At 47.1% G+C, this 18366-nt stretch overlaps 1 protein-coding gene across 1 annotated transcript in view; it reads right to left on the bottom strand.

Moving 5' to 3' along the window:
* Nucleotides 1–8895, bottom strand: part of EFCAB13 (EF-hand calcium binding domain 13) — a 236485-nt gene extending 227590 nt beyond the window's left edge. The window contains exons 1-5 of the mRNA XM_084808226.1: nucleotides 8713–8895; nucleotides 6130–6214; nucleotides 4191–4595; nucleotides 3721–3918; nucleotides 3191–3287 (exon numbers count right to left, since the gene is read on the bottom strand). Of these exons, the coding sequence (XP_084664352.1) occupies nucleotides 3191–3287; nucleotides 3721–3918; nucleotides 4191–4595; nucleotides 6130–6176 (747 nt within the window). The 5' untranslated portion in view covers nucleotides 6177–6214; nucleotides 8713–8895. The remainder of the gene's footprint in view (nucleotides 1–3190; nucleotides 3288–3720; nucleotides 3919–4190; nucleotides 4596–6129; nucleotides 6215–8712) is intronic.
* Nucleotides 8896–18366: the final 9471 nt, after the last annotated feature.

The following is an 18366-nucleotide window of genomic DNA, read 5'->3' as shown; positions in this document are numbered from 1 at the left end:
GGTGGGGGGGGGGTAGCTATGCTAGCAGGGAGAAAGCTGTTGACGCTGTGCTCAAGCTGGCAGATAAAGACTTTGGCAAGATGTCAAGGCCAGCCGAGAGTGGAGAAGGGAGCTATCTGTGTGGGGCGGGCTGCCTGTCTGCTAATTGTTGAGACTGGTGGTTTTCCAGTCTACAAGAACGTATGAAGTAATGGGAATGGGAGGCGTTAAGGGCATAGCATATAATTCCCTGGGACCCTCCCAGTTCAGAACCTCACCGAAGGCCAAGACTGGTGTTATGGATCAGGCCACTGGAACCATTTGCCGCTGCTCTTATCTGATTTGCTGATCTCTGCTAAGAGTACAGGGTTCCCAGTGACTGAAGGGATGCATGCTTTACGCTTTGAATCTACTGTCTTGCTTTTTCCTGCTTCATTAGCCTATTTTAGCTAAATAAACTTCTTTCCTTCACCCATTGGTGTGTTTTTGCCTCTGAATATCCACAGAGAACCATTGCCTATTGAGAAACAATTGGCAAAACAGGGCATGAGTGTGATGTAGGCATGACAGGGAAGAAGGAAACATTCATTCGCACATACATACTATTTTGTCCCCGGTGTTGTTTAACATCTATAATAATCTATTGGGAATGGTCACTGGGAGATTTGGGGAAAGGTGTCAGCAGTTTGCTGATGACACCCAGCTCTATCTGTGAGATCTGAATCAGGAGAGGCCATGCACATTCTGAACAAGTGCCTGAATGCAGTTATGGGCTGGATTTGACACTGGAGGCTCAGGTGACCTCTGTGGCCTGGGGCACCGATTGCCAACTTTGGTTGGTGTGCCAGCTACGCCCATTCCTGGATAAGGGCAGCCTGGCCGCTGTGCGCTGGTAACCTCACAATTAGTAATGTCCTCTATGTGGGGCTCGAAAGTTGCAACTAGTGCAGAATGAAGCAGCTAGGATGCTCAGTGGAGCACCAAATTATACACACATCACACCTGTGTTAACAACTGCACCGACTGCCTATTAGCTGCCGAGCCATATTCAAGGTTGTTGTTTTTTTGGTATACAAAGCCCTAAACAACTCAGGACCAGGATCCCTAGCTGCCTCCCTTTCCCTATCTACATGTCAGGGTGGAAACTGAGCCCAGAGAGCCTCAGAGCAGTTCAGATTCTGAGGAGGAACAGCAATCCGTGGGAGAGGGGCCAGCTCATCCCTCACAGGCTCAGCACCAGGCAGAGATTCCTCCTGCCAGCATTCCTAAGATAGATAGTGACCCTGGCAGTGAGGGAGTGCGGGAGGGGGGCTTCTTAGATGCTCGATGCAGACGCAAAGAGGGATGAGCGATGGAGGGCGCGGAAAGGAGGCGTAGCGCCCGTTTGGCGCGCAAGCAACAGCTGCCTCCCATGGACCCAAGGGAAAGAGGGAGGATCTCTCCCTAGCCCATAAGTTCTGGGTCTTCAAGTGACTTTCTTTCAAATGGGGATCAACTGCCTACTTGAAGCTTAGGCCACTCTGCTGTTCCTTGCTTTAGTCGCTGGTGATTAGCATCTGAAAGAGTCATTAAGTTGTAAAAGGATTAAAGCTTTGAAAAGAAATCCTTTCGGCTGTGTCTTGAGTTGGCTATTGGAATCTACTGAGAGAGGCCGCCAAGGCGCTCCTGACACTACACCTAGTCAGCCCCTGTGATCTTCCAAGGAGGCCTTATATGCTCCTCACCAAGTAACAGCATGTCAGCAGGCCTTCTCCGTGGTGGCACCCATCCTCTGGAACACCCACGTGTTGTTCAAAAGGCAGAAAGTGTGTCAAGCTTTAAATGCCTCTTAAAGACAAATTTGTTTACACAGGCGTTCCCTGACTTGCAATAGATTATGACATGGCTCCATTTTATTATTTTCTTGCTGTCATGTTTTTAAGTATTCGTTGTTTTTATTCTTTCACTGTGGCCGAGTTCGCACAATCAGCAGGGGAAACTACGCAGTATGGGTTGTTTTCCCCAAACCTGCACATGCCTGCCATTTGCTTAATTACCCGCACCGTGTTGCAGGTTGCCGTATAATCCAGGCCCATGGCAGGGGTGGCTTCTAACCTTCCCCACAACCCATGGCTTGTAGTAGGAGTTGTGGGGTGGGTTAGAAGCCACCCCCACTGCACCACGTGCCAGGTTTGGAGGACACGGCAATGTGCGATGCATGCAGGCAATTAAGGAAATGCCAGGCGCACGAGCAGCATGTGCAGGGGCGGGGAAGCAACAACCCATACTGTGTAGTTTCCCCTGCTGTTTGTGCAAACCTGGCCAGTGTTTATATTGGTTTTGTACTGATGTATAGATATACATATAGATATAGCTAGTGAACCACTTAGGGATCTTGGGACATTAAGTGGTATAAAAGTAGGATGAATGAATGAATGAATGAGCCAAATAAATAAACCCCAATTCCATAATGTCACACTGACTTTCGATGTGATATAAATTGAAAGATCACCCATTGACCCAACAACCACAGGAAAGATCACAGCCTCCTCACCTCCTCCTGCCCTGACTACACAACCACAATGGAGCAGCAGAATAAGAGACAGTAATTGAACAGAGACAGAGGCCCCCAAATGGCGATATCCCTGATAAGGAGTTCTCTGCTCTTCCCCCTCTAAGCTTTTGTGAAGTGCTTTTAGCATTATATTATTCATACCGATTCAATTTTCCTTTAAATGTTGTATGGTACTTTGCAGATTATTTATGCCAGAAAGGCAGCTAAGAAAAACAAGCAAATCAGCATCAGTCCTGGGACCACCCAGCCTCTGTGCCACAGCAAAATGGGCTGTGGTGGGTCTACCTCACTGCCAGGAGATTGTTCCATATGGATTTGTCTACAAAGGAATGACTGGGCACTGCCAAGGGTTCTGGGGGCGTGTAACAGGGCACGCATGCCATTCAAATAGGGCAGTGGCCAGGAGTGTTGGCCACTGCTGTTTGGCTGGAGCTGAAGGTGTGACCTAGAACACCTAACACTCCCCTGTGGCTGCACATTTCAGCAGAAGATCAGTTGTAATGGTGGGCAACTGTCTTTCAGAGATTCCTGTCCACTATTACTGGTCTTCTCATGGAGGAACCCTTGTTGCTTTTCTAAGGAATTCCACAGTTTTAAAACCACTGCCCTGGAGGATCAATTCCCAAGCCTGAATGCCTCCAAAGGTGCTACTCTCACCTCACGTCTCTTGAACTTTGATGCGTGGTGTTTCTGAATGATGCCTCTCCGAAATGGGGCCTTTGCAAGGTGCACCGGGCTGTGCTTGATCAATTGCCTGTGGGAAGCAAGAAATGAGGAAAGGGTAACACAGTGGGGACTGGTCTCTCGTGGGTTCCCTGGATTTCGCTTTCTCTGAGGCAAGTCCCAGAGCAGACACAGCTGCGTCAACCAAGCATCTGACCCTGCTGGGAAAAGGCCTCGCAGGTCTCCCAATCACCAGGAGGGACGTGCTGTATTTGGCAGAAAGCCACCGCAGTTCACCATGGGAGAAGGTGGGAGCGTATTAAGAAAGTGGCAAGACTTTAACATGTGTCAGTGAAAGACTAAATGGCTTCATAAAGTTAACACAACCAATGTGGGGCTTCTCACTGTTAAGGGCACCTGAGAAGCACTACAACATGGTGCAAAGCAGTGAAGGGAGGGAGCTAGAAGAGGCTCAGATGGATGGTGCAGGCTGCCCTCGGCCACAACAGGCTGTCTCAACTCACTCAGTTGCGCTGCAGCAGCAACAGCTGTGGAAGGACGGCTTGCGCTCTGCGGCAGGACAGCTGGGCTGGTCCCCCTTCCATTCTACCCTGGTCTTTCTCCACAAGGAGCAGGGAAGCTCCTCCTCAGATGTGGACTGCAGCTCTGGTGTCTCTGGCTGTGATTCCATCCACTCTGTCTCCTCTAGGTCTTGGATCTTGCTGTGAGGGAGGGAAAAATTAAATAAGCCCTAACATAACAGACAACAATACCACAACTGGAGTTTTCAAGGACCATGAGACACATGCCATGTTGGGCAGAAATTCTCTTCAGCCTAAGAGTTTAGTGACTGAAGAGCTAAGGACACGGGACTGTGAAAAGGCCAGGAAAAGTTTAATGGCTATATAACTGGAGGCCATTGGGAAGGACACAGCTCTTCGCCCAAAGGGGGAAGGGAAGTCCTGGGCTTTCTGCTCTACAGTTGCTTTCTTACTTGTCTAAGCTGAGTGAGGAGAAGTGAGTGGATGGATTTGGCTCAGTAGCAAGAAAGCCTGACAGATCGTCCTTCCAGTCTGTTGTGTTCTTTTCCCATGAACTAGAGATGTGTGTCGGGGAGCGCTCCTTCCCTTCCTGGGGTTGCTGCTCTGGTGTCTCCAGGAGGGTCTCGATCCCATCTTCACTCTGCTCATTTAGGTCTGGGGATTTGCCCTGCTCGGACTGGGATTTGCTCTCCTCTGTCTGCTCATTTAGATCTTGGGATTTGCTGTCGTCTTCACCCTGCTCATTTAGGTCTGGGAATTTGCCCTCCACGGACTGGGATTTGCTCTCCTCTGTCTGCTCATTTAGATCTTGGGATTTGCTATTGTCTTCACCCTGCTCGTTTGGGTCTTGGGACTTGCTGTGAAGGAAGAAAAAATAAGTCAAGTCACAGACATAGATAAATGTGTACCATGTCAAGCTGCTGCATCTCATTACTGACATTGCTTCCCTTCAGACAGACTCCACTGGGGGGTGGGTAGTTCTTCCTCTTATCTGCATTGGATATGATTGCAGATGCAGATGCAGCAGATTTAACCACCCCTGTAGGATGCTGCCTGTTGCCTCTCTGCATGGGTCACTGCACTGGGTGTATTTTCCACCAATCAGACTCCGCTGGAGGGGGCAAGTAATTTCTGCTGTGTCTCTGACACAGGTGTGATTTCATCATTTGATAACTCCTGGTGGAGAACCACAGCAAAATTAACCACCCTCAGAGCCGGCATGGTCTGAATAGAAATTCTAACTTAAATCACACTGCGTGGAGCTCCTCTGAAGGTGGGCAGTGCTTATTAATACACTCTGTAAAAGTAAACCTTTTGGGGTATATGAGAGAAGTGAAGTGAAACATGCGTCCAAATTTAATTCAGGAGAAAATTATGCCTCACCTATCTGACATTTGGAAAACACTGCCTTAAACATACATTAACAAAACTTTTTTTTCTTTTGGAGTGTACCCTCAAAATCAAATTTTAAATGGAAATGGGACTTTTTGAAATTTGAGATTCATATATAAAAAAATGACACACTTTAAGTTCACACCACATTTCATTACAGCTTTAGCTAACACATGTCACCCATCAGAAGTTCTATTTCTTTATGGGTCATGAGGAAGTTAAAGACTTTGACCTCAGTCTGAGCCAAAAAGTTGGCTTGAGGCCTATTTCAGTGCTGAGCAGGGATTAGCTCTGAAACATGTACAAGAACTAATAAGAAAAAACTGAGTGGTTTTGACCATGTATTGAGTGTTTTCTTCTATTGAAAGATATAAGAAATACAGATTTGATGAATGTAAACAACTGTTGTAGTGAAAAAACAAATACAGTTGGGAGCAGGGGTGAGGAAGGGACTGCCAATTCAAAATACATTCTAAAAATTTCACAATTTACTATATATGGTCCCCCAAATATTGTTGAAAGTTTTAATCATGATTAAAGTACAACTGCTGGTATCGGTTCACTGTACAGTAATCAAGATAAAGTCATATGGAGCACCTCATCTGGTATGAACCTGTACATTACGATCATCATCTGAGGCCCTTCCTCCAAGTGTCGCCCCCAAAGGAGTTTTGGAGAATGGCAACAAGGGAGAGGGTCTTCTCGGTGGTACCCCCTGATTGTGGAACACTCTGCCCAGTGAGGTCTGCCTGGTGCCAACATTGTTATATTTTCAGCCCCAAGTTAAGACTTACTCCCAGGCATTTGACAGTATATGATAAGGCTTTTTAATGGGTCTTGGGATTTTTATTGTTGATTGTTTAAAACTGTTTTTATATTTTTGTATGTTAATGGTTTTGCATTGTGTTATCATGTTGTATTTTTAGGGTTTTAATTTTTGTAAACTACCCACAGATTTTAGCTATTGGCTAAGTTTTCTGTGGGCAAAAAATCAGTTACCTGCCACTGTTGTTGAACGGAGTCTCCATTCTTCTGGAACGGAACATTTTACTCCTTCCACATTCGTGATGATGTCTGAGAAATCCTTAAAAACATGGACATTTTAAAAACACAAATGGAAAGGTGAAGGATGCCTCCATGTCCCAGTTTGAGATAGAACAGATGCCATTGTCTACTTCTGATACTACTCCTTCATCCAGAATGGTAGTCCCCTAAACAGGGGCAAACAAAAATACTTACAGCAAAATGCCTTCCTTGCTAATCCTTGCCACCGCTCACTTGCCAAGAGAGGCAGGGGTTCATAAGGCTGTTGGTAACAACTGAAGACTCCAAATGGAAAGACAAGGCTGTAGTAGGGGGAGGTTCTTGGATTTCTGATCTTCTTCTGGCACCATGAATGAGGTCTCAAATTTGATGCCAAGCAGGGTGATAGGAGGGGCCAAGAGAGTTTGGTGGAATGGGCTCTCTGGAGATGGATGTGCAGCCCTCCTCCACACTGAGTTCTGTCCCACTACCTTGATTTCAACTGTTGCATGGAGAGGTTCCAATCTAATGATGTCATAGAGTAGGAGCTGATCCAGGTAGTATAAAATACATCTTCAGTTGTGAGGTAAAAGAGATTTTTCAATCACTCACCATCATTTTGGGGGACCATATCCATAGAATCATTGAGCCAGAGGGACTTTGTGTTACATATAACTCAACCTCATTGGAGGCCAAGACATCAACAGTATCACTGATTGATGGTCTTCCAGATCCTTCATGAAACCCTCCCAGGAAAGGAGGTCTCACAATTTGCTGGGGAAAGAAAACCTTTTTCCATCTCTCTACAATTCTCATTGTTAGGAGACAGTCTCCCTCTTTTCAGAAACAACCTTCATGATATTTAGAAATGCAATCACATTTTCCCCCTGAATCCTATTTTTTTCTAAGCCAAATGCAAGTTGCAACTGGATCCTTATGATCCCTGAACCACTGTTTCTTTTTTCATCCTTCCCTGAGCACTGAGAAACTTCTAGGTTTTCTTCAGAGGAGTGTAAGCCTGTGAGGGAAGACAGTCTGAGTAATAGCCACCTAGAGCAGGGGTGGGGAACCTACGGTTCTCAAGATGTTGTTGGACTACAGTTTCCATCATCCTTGATCATTGGCCATTCAGTGCTGGCTAGGGATGATAGGAGTTGGAGTCTGACATCATCAGGAGGGCTTTAAACTTAATCCTATGGGGGAGGAAGACGTAAAGTTGGGAGTAACAGTGGATGAAGGCTTATGCACCACAATGGAGAGAGCAGCTCTAATAGTGCCCAATGCCCAATAATAGTCTTCAAAAACATGTAGGAAGCCAGACTATAAAGCACATGGTCTTCAATGTCTATACACTAACGCCCAGAGTATGGGAAACAAACAGAACCAACTTGAACTCTTACTACGAGAGGGAAATTATGGCTTGATAGGTGTAACTGAAACTTGGTGGGATGACTCTCATGACTGGAATACAGCAATTGAAGCATATAGCTTGTTCAGAAAGAACAGAAGGAACGGAAAGGGAGGAGGAGTTGCACTATATGTTAAAAACACGTATCTTTGCACATAAATACAGGAGAATGAGCTTGGTAGCCCCATCCAGAGCATCTGGATCAAAATAAATGGAGCAAAGAATAAAAGGAACATGGTGGTTGGAGTCTATTATTGGCCACCCAATCAAGGAGAAGACGAGGATGAAACTTTTGAAAAGCAAATTGCCAATGCTTCAAGGAAGCATGATGTAGCAGTAATGGGGGGCTTCAATTTCCCTGATTGTTAGGAGACAAATTCTGCAAAACATGGCCCCTCCAAGGAATTCCTGACTTGTGTTGCGGATAACTTCCTCCTATAGAAAGTAGAGGAAAGAAGTAAGAGGATTGGGTATCCTTGACTTGATCCTAAGCAACAGAGATGACGTAGTGGATAAAGTAGCAGTTATGGGAACTCCGGGGTAAATGACCGTGTTATACTTGAGTTCTTGGTTCTAAAGGAAGCAAAAGCCGAGTGTAGCCAAACGCATACCCTGGAAAGCCAATTTTAATAAACTCAGAACAATTATAAGGGCCCAGTTCAGTTCTGGGCACCACATTTTAAGAAGGATGCAGACAAACTGGAAAAGGTTCAGGGGAGGGCAATGAAGGCTATCAGGGGACTGGAAACAAAGCCCTACGAGGAAAGACTGATCTGGGCATGTTTAGCCTGGAGAAGAGAAGACTGAGGGGAGAGATATAATAGCGCTCTTCAAGTTTTTGAAAGGTTGTCACAGAGAGGAAGATTGATCTCTTCTCAATCATCCCAAAGTGCAGGACACAGAATAATGGGCTCAAGTTACAGGAAGCCAGATTCCGGCTGAACATCAGGAAAAACATCCTGACTGTTAGAGCAGTACAACAATAGAACTGATTACCTAGGGAGGTGGTGGGCTCTCCCACACTGGAGGCATTCAAGATGAAGCTGGACAAGGATGCTGTGAGTTAGATTCCTGCATTGAGCAGGGGGTTGGACTTGATGGTCTTGTAGGCCCCTTCCAACCCTACTATTCTTTGATTCTATGATACTTACCCTGGGATCTCCGGAGGTGTGGGCTGGGCCGCCTGGCCAGCACCCAGAGTTCCCACAGCTCATGGAAGAAGGCACCAGCCTACAAACCCATCCACTGTCAGGGATTAACTGCAGGAGACAGCGTACTTCTGGGCCAAGCCAGTATGCCTGCCTGGTGCCTTGGAGCTATCTTGCCCTGGACCTAAGGGAGAAGGCCATAGACCCCTGACTTCCTGGTTACACTGCAATATAGGGTCGCTATGGTGCATCTATGGTTTAAATTCTTAAAGGAACACTGTGTACTTTCTGTGTTGTTGCTAAAGTAACATACTCTAAGACAAACAGCATATTGTCCAGAGGGAAATGCAACCTGCAATCTGAAAACTTGGGTAGGCATCATAGCAGAAGTAGGAATGCAAGATCTATTCCAAAAGATATAATTTCGCCAAACACGACATAGCAACTCAGCAACTTCTAAAGGGCTGCTTGAGTTGGAAACAGGAGGGACAAAACTGGCTTTATAGCAACCAGCAGAAGTTGCTCTATCTCAGGAAGACTGGCAGGGGAGGGGTGCTAAAGCAAGATAGCGCAACTTTGCGCACCTGGCTTCATGCATTCACGCGGGAACGCCTCTCCATGTAATGCATTATCCCAGTCATCTACTAAGTAAGGATCATTGCTGTCTATCGGGAAAGCGATGTTGCACTTGCAATAGTTAAAGCTATGCGCTCTGTTCAGTTTATGTTATGGCTGTGTTCCCGGGAAAGGTCGATAATGCACTATTGCGATTTAGTGGCTTAAATCATACCATGTTTAGGAAAAGTTACTTGTAGAGTAACTCATTGGACGCTGGGCACTCTGAGGGGGATACCCCTAGGTTTCTCTTCACTGCGCGACCCCAGTTTGGCCCTCCATACCCACAGTTCTCCACAGTATATGCCTTCTCCCCAAAACTCAGCCCAAGCGCCATTCCCAGCCAGGCTGCAACCTTACCCCAAGGGAAGCCCTTCCCCACACTCAACAGCCCCAACTGCAGCCTTCAAGGAGACTCTGCATTTATAGATTAAAACCTTCATTGAGTGAAATGTTATTGAAGTTACTTCGAGCAGTTTTATTCCTAGTGAATAACCAGCAGGCTGACAGAGGAGTTACTGTGGGGCTGCAGAAGTCCAGAGCCACACGGTGAGTGCATCTCCCACCTGCTCTCGTGCATCAGTGTGCTGCGAGTCGGCGTTCTCAAGCTCACCACCCAAAGCGGCCATCTCAATTGACACTCTGTCATCAACATCCGTGAGAATTGCATTCTCTTTACTCTCGCAGATGTTGTGGAGAATAATGCAGGAGACAATGACAGATGTCATGTTCTCCTCTGCGATCTCCAGCAGATTGCATGCCCACCCATGGCAGTAGTTGAAATGTGCCTTGCACCAGTCCAGATGTCCTCCATAGGGTTTCATGAGCCATCTCCAGATTGGGTAGGTGCTATCAGCCACTATCGGGTGGGACCTCAACCCCATTCATGGTGATGGTGGGGTTCCCAGGAACAAAGACGCCAGCCTCCAAAGAGGGTGGAGTTCTGGAACACAAAAGCATCGTAGTTTTTCCCACTCCACTCCACCCCACCCCACCTCAATGTCAATGAAGTGTCCCATGTGGTCAGTTGCTCCTTGGAGGAGGATGGAGTAGAACTTCTTCTGGTTTATGAAGTTGTCCCCTGCCTTATTGGCAAGCCAATCAGCTCATGACACCCATAGACAGCCGCAATGGTCCAGGGGAACCCCAACTTTCTGAATCCATCCATGATCTGAAAGACAGGAACTACATCACTGCTCCATTTGGAGAAGAGTGGACTCCCCCGTCAGCAATCCTCCATAACAAACACCCCCACCCCCATTCCCCATCTGCTGCTGCTTTTCCCCAAGGTCAGCCGCCTTTACCCCACCCATCATCCCCATCTCCCTGTGCCCTAGGCAGCTTCCTTACCCAGAGGTAGGCTTCCTCCCACACCCATCATCCCCATCTCCCTGTGCCCTAGGCAGCTTCCTTACCCAGAGGTAGGCTTCCTCCCACACCCATCATCCCCAGCTCCCTGTGCCCTAGGCAGCTTCCTTACCCAGAGGTAGGCTTCCTCCCACACCCCCACCCCCACCCATCATCCCCAGACTACCTTGTCTCTGTTCCTGAGCTTCACGGTCCTTCTCAGAAGCAGATACTCCATGGCCTGGCAAACCTCTGTCACGATTTTGCATGTCATTCCTCTGCCCATGCTGAACTGAGGAGCTACCTCCCTGTACACACATGGATTAGCCAGGTGCCATAGGCAGATTGCCATGTGTTTTACAACTTGGCTCCCTCATATTGGTGGTTTCCCTTTCCAGTGCTGGCTGGAGAACCTCCGCTATTTCAAAGAGGGTCCCCTGGGTCATCCTGAAATTGACAATCCGCTGCTCATCATCCCAGATTTGGAGAACAAAGTCCTCTCCTCCCACCAATCCTGAGTGGTGGTGCAGCGCCACCAATGGCGGCGGGGCTTTGTGCGCCTGCCCATGAGGAATGCAGCAGGGCTTGCCTCCAAAGAGAGTGGGAGGCTGATGTCCTCGCATGCCTGCTCCTCCTACCCCTCCTGCGCTTCTTGAAGGTGGACTCTCCATTCTGCCAGAGCTGCAGAAGGAAGACCATCGCCCTAAGGTTTGCAAGCAAGGTGCAGATCATGGAGATGCACATCTTCAGGCAGTAAGGCTCCATGATGGAATGGCTCCTCTGCACGCCAGCTGGAAGTTGCCCCACATCTGCATACAACCAGAACCTGCCTGTGTGGGGGAAGGGGGAGATGTTACAGGAGGGAGCAGCCAGAGGTGAGGTCTACTGCAGGAAGAGATCTTAAACATATGGGCACCCCTAACACGCAAGTGCAGTGTCTCTCCCCCAGGGGTGTACATACACAGAGATCAGTCAACACCACCGTAGGCAGCAGATACATACATGCGTTCAAGCGAACTAGCACTTTAAACTGTTCTAACATGGACTGCAGAGCACTTAGCAGATAACACCACTAAGCAGAACCCACACATCACATCCCAACCCCAGGAGCACATAGGAAAACATCCCATCCCGGGGAGTGAAGCAGAATGGGGCGACAGAGGGGGAATCGGCTAGAGGGGTTCTTGCTCTCAGCGGTGACAATGTACAATTGTGATTTGCTGCTCTTAGTCTGATTGTTATTGCGCAATTGCGCTTTAAAGCCCCCTTTAACCAAAAAGGGGGGTCTTGAAGGCGGAGGAGACACTGGGCAGAGTGGAGTACGGATAAAAGGAGTGGAGCAGAATGGGGTGACGGAGGGAGAATCAGCTAGAGGGGTTCTTGCTCTCAGTGGCGACAATGTGCAACTTCACTTTTACTGCTCTTGTTCCCATCATTATTGTGTCTCGTCTGATCTCGGAAGCTAAGCAGGGCCAGCCCTGGTTAGTACTTGGATGGGAGACCGCCTGGGAATCAGGCTTCCTGCACTGAGCAGGGGTTGGGCTCGATGGTCTTGTAGGCCCCTTCCAACCCTATGAGTCTATGATTCTATGATTGCACTTTAACCCCCCCACACACACCTTTAAACAACTGAAAAAAGGGGCTTGGAAGGTGGGGAGACACTGGGCAGAGCGGGGTAAAAGGAGCAGAGCAGAACGGTGCGGGGGTAGGGAATCAGCATGAGGAGGAGGTGGGAACATGGATGAGCTCAGCAGACCCCGCCAGACTCCGCCCAGACTCCACCCAGCAAACAGTTAATAATTTGATTTGAGCTGCGTGTAAACAGCACAGAGCCCCAGGCAAGCCCAATGATAAACCGGGGGGTTGAGCACAGTGTGGGTCGGAGAAGAGGCAGATCCGGTAGTGGAAACACCGCAACAAAATTGCTAGTGAGGTAATGCCATGGAAACAGGGCCCAGGTGAATCAGGCTTGGGGAGGCACCTGTGATGGTCGTGGCTCAGGGCCACCAGGCTCAGGCTCAGCGTCTGGACCCCAGTCCAGCCCTTCATCTGGTGGAGCCACAGCAGGCCGGCTCACCCTCCTCTGATCCCGAGTTTCAGGTTGGGGCCATGATGCTCCTGCAGCCACAGCAGTGTGTGTGCACTGGGGTCCTCAGCCCGGGCCCTTCACTCCTCCCCCGCAGCCATGCTTTTGTGCGTGCGCGCATTCCGCTGGCGAGACTTGTGTCGCTCAGCGCCATGCACTCCTTGCCCCCCCGCTTCCAGCTCCCTTTTGTTGTTCTGGAGCTTCCTGGTGTGTCGCACATGTGCAGCCTCTTCGGATATTTGAACCAGTGCATTCATTCACAGGTCTCTGCAACTGTATTTTCAATAAACAATGGCTGCCATGGAAGTTTAAAACACCCCTTGTGTGGATTTCAAGCATCAGGCCTGGGTGCATGCTTGTGGCTGCTTTGTGGACTGCTCCATGGCCCTCCCTTGCTTGCCATTGCTCCTTGGTTAGATGTGTTTCTTCTCTTGGGGGCTGGGAGGAGGTAAATGTTTGTCCTTCAGTGGATTTGAACCAGCAGCCCTGGGAGCATGTTTGCATGCTTGCACCTGCTTTGGCAGAAAGCACCAGAGGGCTTCCTTGGCAGTGCCTGTAGCTGTTGCTTGGTTTTCTCTGTTTCTTCCATGTTGGGAGTGTGATGTGACAGGCTGGCTTGTGCGCATGGGCTCCCTCCATGTCTATGTGGCATGTGGGGGCCACCACTGGCACAGTCCCTAATTGGTGGGCTTTCCCAGTGTTTCCAGGGTCACTGGAAATCTGCCATTTTCCCACGGTTTCTGATGTTCCAAGCCATGTTTCCCATCCTCTCATGATATTGGTGAGTATAAAATACAGCAATGCATGTCTGTTCTCCCCACCTACCCTGCCCCACCACTGTACTGAAGCGTTTTTAATCCTAGAATTTCCTTGTTTTCAGATCACTGGATTATTATGATTTCCTCTTTTTTATTACATGTTATCATCAAAAGGTCAAATTAAAGACAAAAGAAAAACAAAGGATTTTCCACAGGAAATAAATTATAATAAAGAAAATAAATTGTAGTTTAGAATTACTTTTGCCTCCTGTCCCCAATAACATACCTTCTGTGTTGCCCTTTTCTTGCCCTTTTCAATACATTCAAATGTTCAAGGAAATTTCAGGAATTGTACTATTCCTATTTTGGTGGACATCCGGTCTGTCCTCATGAAGTTATTAGCTTTTAAAGTCCCAACTGTTTTGTTTTGTTAAGAGCTTATTTTATAACACAAGCTGGGTAATAAGATATGCAGTGGATTGGTAAGTATATCTTGGTCATTTATTTCTCAACAGATCTGTCTGAAATTTGGCCAGACATGGTGTGCAACATATAAATACTCTAGGTCAAGTTTCAAAAGATGAATCATCTTCCTTTTATTAACATTTAGAAGTAGTGAGATGTCAGAGATGTTCCCCCAAGCCAGGCTTGGAAAAGAACTTCAGGGGTTCTTTTATAAAAGCACATTTCAAAGAAAGGTGAGTTTTGCAAGCCTTAGAATGGTTTTCCTGCTTGGATTAAAATCCAAGCAAGAGAAGACGCTTCCTTGACTGATAAGATATTGCCATGGTCAGAAGAAACCCCTCCTAGCTGAGCAAAACCTTTGTCAGCCAGAACGGCAGAACAATGAATGCAGAAAGTGTGATCTTATGTGATATTCCAAGAGTCAAAGGGCATCTCTACACGAGCCTAAAATCCTCCATTTAAAACGGGGCTTTCCGCTTCCGTTTTAAATGCAGGATCACAATGACTCCCTTTTTCACCTGCTTCCTTTCCCCCCACCCCTTCCCCCCTCCTCCCCACATCTGAGTCTTCCATTATCTTTCATTGACCTCACTTTGCTTCTTGCCGCTTTTCCTCTTTTTGCAGAGGGAACTCAAGCAGAACAAAACGGGGTAATTTGAAAGCTCATTATCTACGATCTATTTAAAAACAGAACGAGGGGCATTTAGTGCAGGAGATGCCTTGAATGATCACAGCGTCCTGTAAAGAGCCTGCAAACTTCCATGAAGGAGCCATCTCAATCGCAGGGTAAAAGCTCCTTGTGAAGAAAGCCTAAGGTAGTCTCAGGAGTCTGTTTCTTGTCAGCAGTGGTTTGGAGAATAGTAAAGCTGTCTTTCAGTTACACGACAGACAATTAAAAGGCAGGGTGGTGTAAAAATGATTTACAGCAAATAATTTGGCATATGGCTTGGCTTGTTTACACGAGTCATCTGGCAAATAACCCTGGGGTGCATTGCTTTCCTGGCTCGCTCTGCCCCCTCCCATTGACTAAAGGGGCCCATGGGTAATCTGTAATCCAGGGTCTTGAATCTTAGAGATGACCTTGATGATTGTTTCATTTGTGTGTTTCTCTTGGTTTTGAATATGTTTTGTTAAAAGGTAGCAACACCTGAAACAAATGCAAAAGAATAAATAGGCCAAGTTTTAAAAAACAATTTGGTAACACAGAGATTTTATTCAAGTCTGCTAATGAGTCATTGACAATGAGTCCAAATCCACACAGAACAGTCCTATTTCCCCCGCCCCGTAATCCTAGCTTCATGGGGAATTGACCCCCTCTCTGAACATCTCCCATTTTGGAAACATGATCCAGCTGATAATGTGGTTGGAGAGGAGGCAGCAGGGGTGGGGGGATGCAATCAGAAACACAGCAATTTCTTTGTACCAGATTGAGAAGAGGTTTGGCATAAATTCTATTTAGGAAGAACTCCCCAAACAGGAAGCCCAACTTCTTTTATCAATTAATTCAGTTGGATAGTGTCTTGGTTTTAGGGGCTCCAGTCTGACTGGGACTCGGTCACCTCCACAGCATCGTGAGTTTTATCTTCCCCTTCTGCATTATGCACAGGGGATGTAGTGCGGACGCTTCTTTGGTCTGACTGGGACTTTTTCACCTGTATGATGCCATGGTCCTTACTTTCCCCTTCTGCAGTATGTACAGAGGGTGTAATATTGGGTCTTCTTTGGTCAGTGATGTCTGAGTGGGACTTTTCCAGTTCTGTAAAGTCATGGCCATTATCTTCCCCTTCCTCTTTATCTACAGGGGATGCAGTGCTGGGGCTTCTCTGGTCAGACTTCCAGGATACCCTTCTCTGTGGTTGGGCAAGAGTGATATTTTCATTTGAGCCTGTCCATGCCAGCAGGGAAAGTTGGGATGTGGGAGTGGATATTTCCTCATCAAGGTAGCCCCGGTACTTTCTTCTCCATCTAGATTCTGCATTAACAAGCTCAGCTATATCCTGAAAGGGCCTCCTTCTCAGAGTGAAGTACTCATTCTGGAATGCTGTCAGGGGAAGCAAAGAATCCTGGATCAAGTTTTCCAACTGAAGTTCAATACCAGAAAGGGTTCCACTAAACATGCTCCACTATGTATCTCTGATCACCAAAATGCCCCCTTGATTTTAAATCTGTTCCTCGTAGCAAGAAATGTAATACCTTTCTTGGAAGCATGAACAAAGTATGAACAAACAATAAGCAATCAAAGTAAAAAGTGCATCTAAATAAATACAAGATTAATATCTGCTGATTGTCACTTAAATTCGTAAGCCCTGCCCACGGAGGGAATGCACCCCCTTGACACCATTCCCAGACTAGAATTTGGCCCTTGGGCTGAAAAAGGTTTCCCGCCCCTGATGTAATGGGTCACATCATCTACTAACGGAAGGCTACAACTTCTACAACACCCTGGGCATCTCTACATCAGCCTAAAATCCTGCATTTAAAATGGGGCTTTCTGCTTCTGTTTTAAATGCAGGATCACAATGACTCCCTTTTTCACCCGCTCCCTTCTCCCCCCTTCCCCCCCCCTTATCTGAGTCTTCCATTATCTTTCATTGATCTCACTCCTCTTCTTGCCGCTTTAACTCTTTTGATGAAGAGAACTGAAGCGGAACACAATGGGGTAATTTGATAGCTCATTATCTGCGATCTATTTAAAAATGGAACAAAGGGCATTTAGTGCAGGAGACACCCTGGAGGGGCACGGCGCCATGTAAAGCCTGCAAACTTCAGTGAAGGAGAAAATCTCAATCGCAGGATAAAAGCTCAGTGTGAAGAAAGCCCCTAATTGCCATTCAAATATCTAACTGTCATCTAGATACACGGATTGCTTTATATCTTTATAGGACCAACTAGAACAGCATTAGATAATGAAACTATAGGATATCTCAGTCTGTCTTTTGACAGCCTGGTCTTTTGTACTGTGTGTCTGCTGATCACAGTGACTGCCAGCATCCAAGCCCCAGATGTCACACCTCCTCTGGATGAATATAGATGCCTAATTTACCACATGGTTAATGTGCCGAAATTTGCAGACTTCTTAAATGTCTGGTGAAGTGCAAGAAAACAAGAGAGGGGAGAATCGTGTCACCCAATTTTAGGCAATTTCCCCCCAGATCCCCATGCCCCATCCCAGATTGTTCAGGAAGGCTTCCAAACCCTCAAAAGAGGCTTTTCAGGGGTGCAGGCAGCTGCAGGGAAGACAGGATGGGGAACTTTCCTTCTGTGAACTTGCTTAAGTTAGGATCAAAGCCTTAGATTTTATATTGGAAGGAAACTGGGTGTTTATTTTTGTAATGGCAAAGGAAGGGGAGGCATTGTTATTGAAAATTTGAAATTCTTACTTACTTTGATTTTTTAATGCAACTCAATAAAATAGTTAATAGAAAATAAGTAGGTAGGTATAGGTAAGCATTCCAGTGTAAAACAAATAAAATATAAGTATCAGGTTCAACGGCTATAGGAGAGGGGCTAGATCTCTTTTATTTGCACTTTCAACTTCAAGCAGCTAATGTTAAAAAGTTGCAAAGCACCATAACCTTTGTCTATTGATTCGAACATAAGCACAAAAATGAGGCAGAGTGAGTTGCCAACCGAGTGCAGTGGTTGGTTCCAGCCTGGTTAGGAAGCATCAAGCAACTCACCTTCTTCTGCAAGGCTTCTCTGCAGTTTCCTTGCAGCCAGCAGGAACTCTAAAAGGTCCAATTTTCCATTCTCTGCACACACAGAAAAAGGAATGGTTACATATTAGGGATGTACGAAATGTACTTACCTTTCTGATCCGGGGCATCCGTGGTGGGGGAGAGGTGCTCTGTCCCTCCCCCGGAATCCTCCCCAGCCAGCTCCGCTCTGCGGCAACTCTGCGCAGCCGCCGGCCAGGGCCGCCCGCAGCTGGACTTCCATCTGCTGCTGGGCTGACGTAGCGGCCGCCATTTACGTCCCTGCGGAGGCCATGATAGGCTACGTATATATTTACATAGCTTATCACAGCAAAAGGCAGGGACGCAAATGGTGGCTGCTACGCCATTTGCGTCCCTGCCTTTTGCCGTGATAGGCTACGTAAATATATATGTAGCCTATCACGGCCTCCCATCCAAGACCAGATATTTGTTGGGAGACAAATTCTGCAAAACGTGGCCCCTCCAGGAAATTCCTGACTTGTGTGGCGGATAACTTCCTCCTACAGAAAGTAGAGGTAGGAACTAGGGGATCGGCTATCCTTGACTTGATCCTAACCAACAGAGATGACTTAGTGGATAAAGTAGCAGTTACAGGAACTCTGGGGGAAAGCGACCATGTTGTACTTCAGTTTTTGGTTCTAAGGGAAGCAAAAGCCGAGTGTAGTCAAAC

This window comes from Heloderma suspectum, chromosome 6 (assembly GCF_057233095.1).
Source record: "Heloderma suspectum isolate Gila_16-S chromosome 6, 16-S_ref, whole genome shotgun sequence".
NCBI lineage: Eukaryota > Metazoa > Chordata > Lepidosauria > Squamata > Helodermatidae > Heloderma > Heloderma suspectum.
This window is presented reverse-complemented; position numbering and strand designations above follow the sequence as displayed.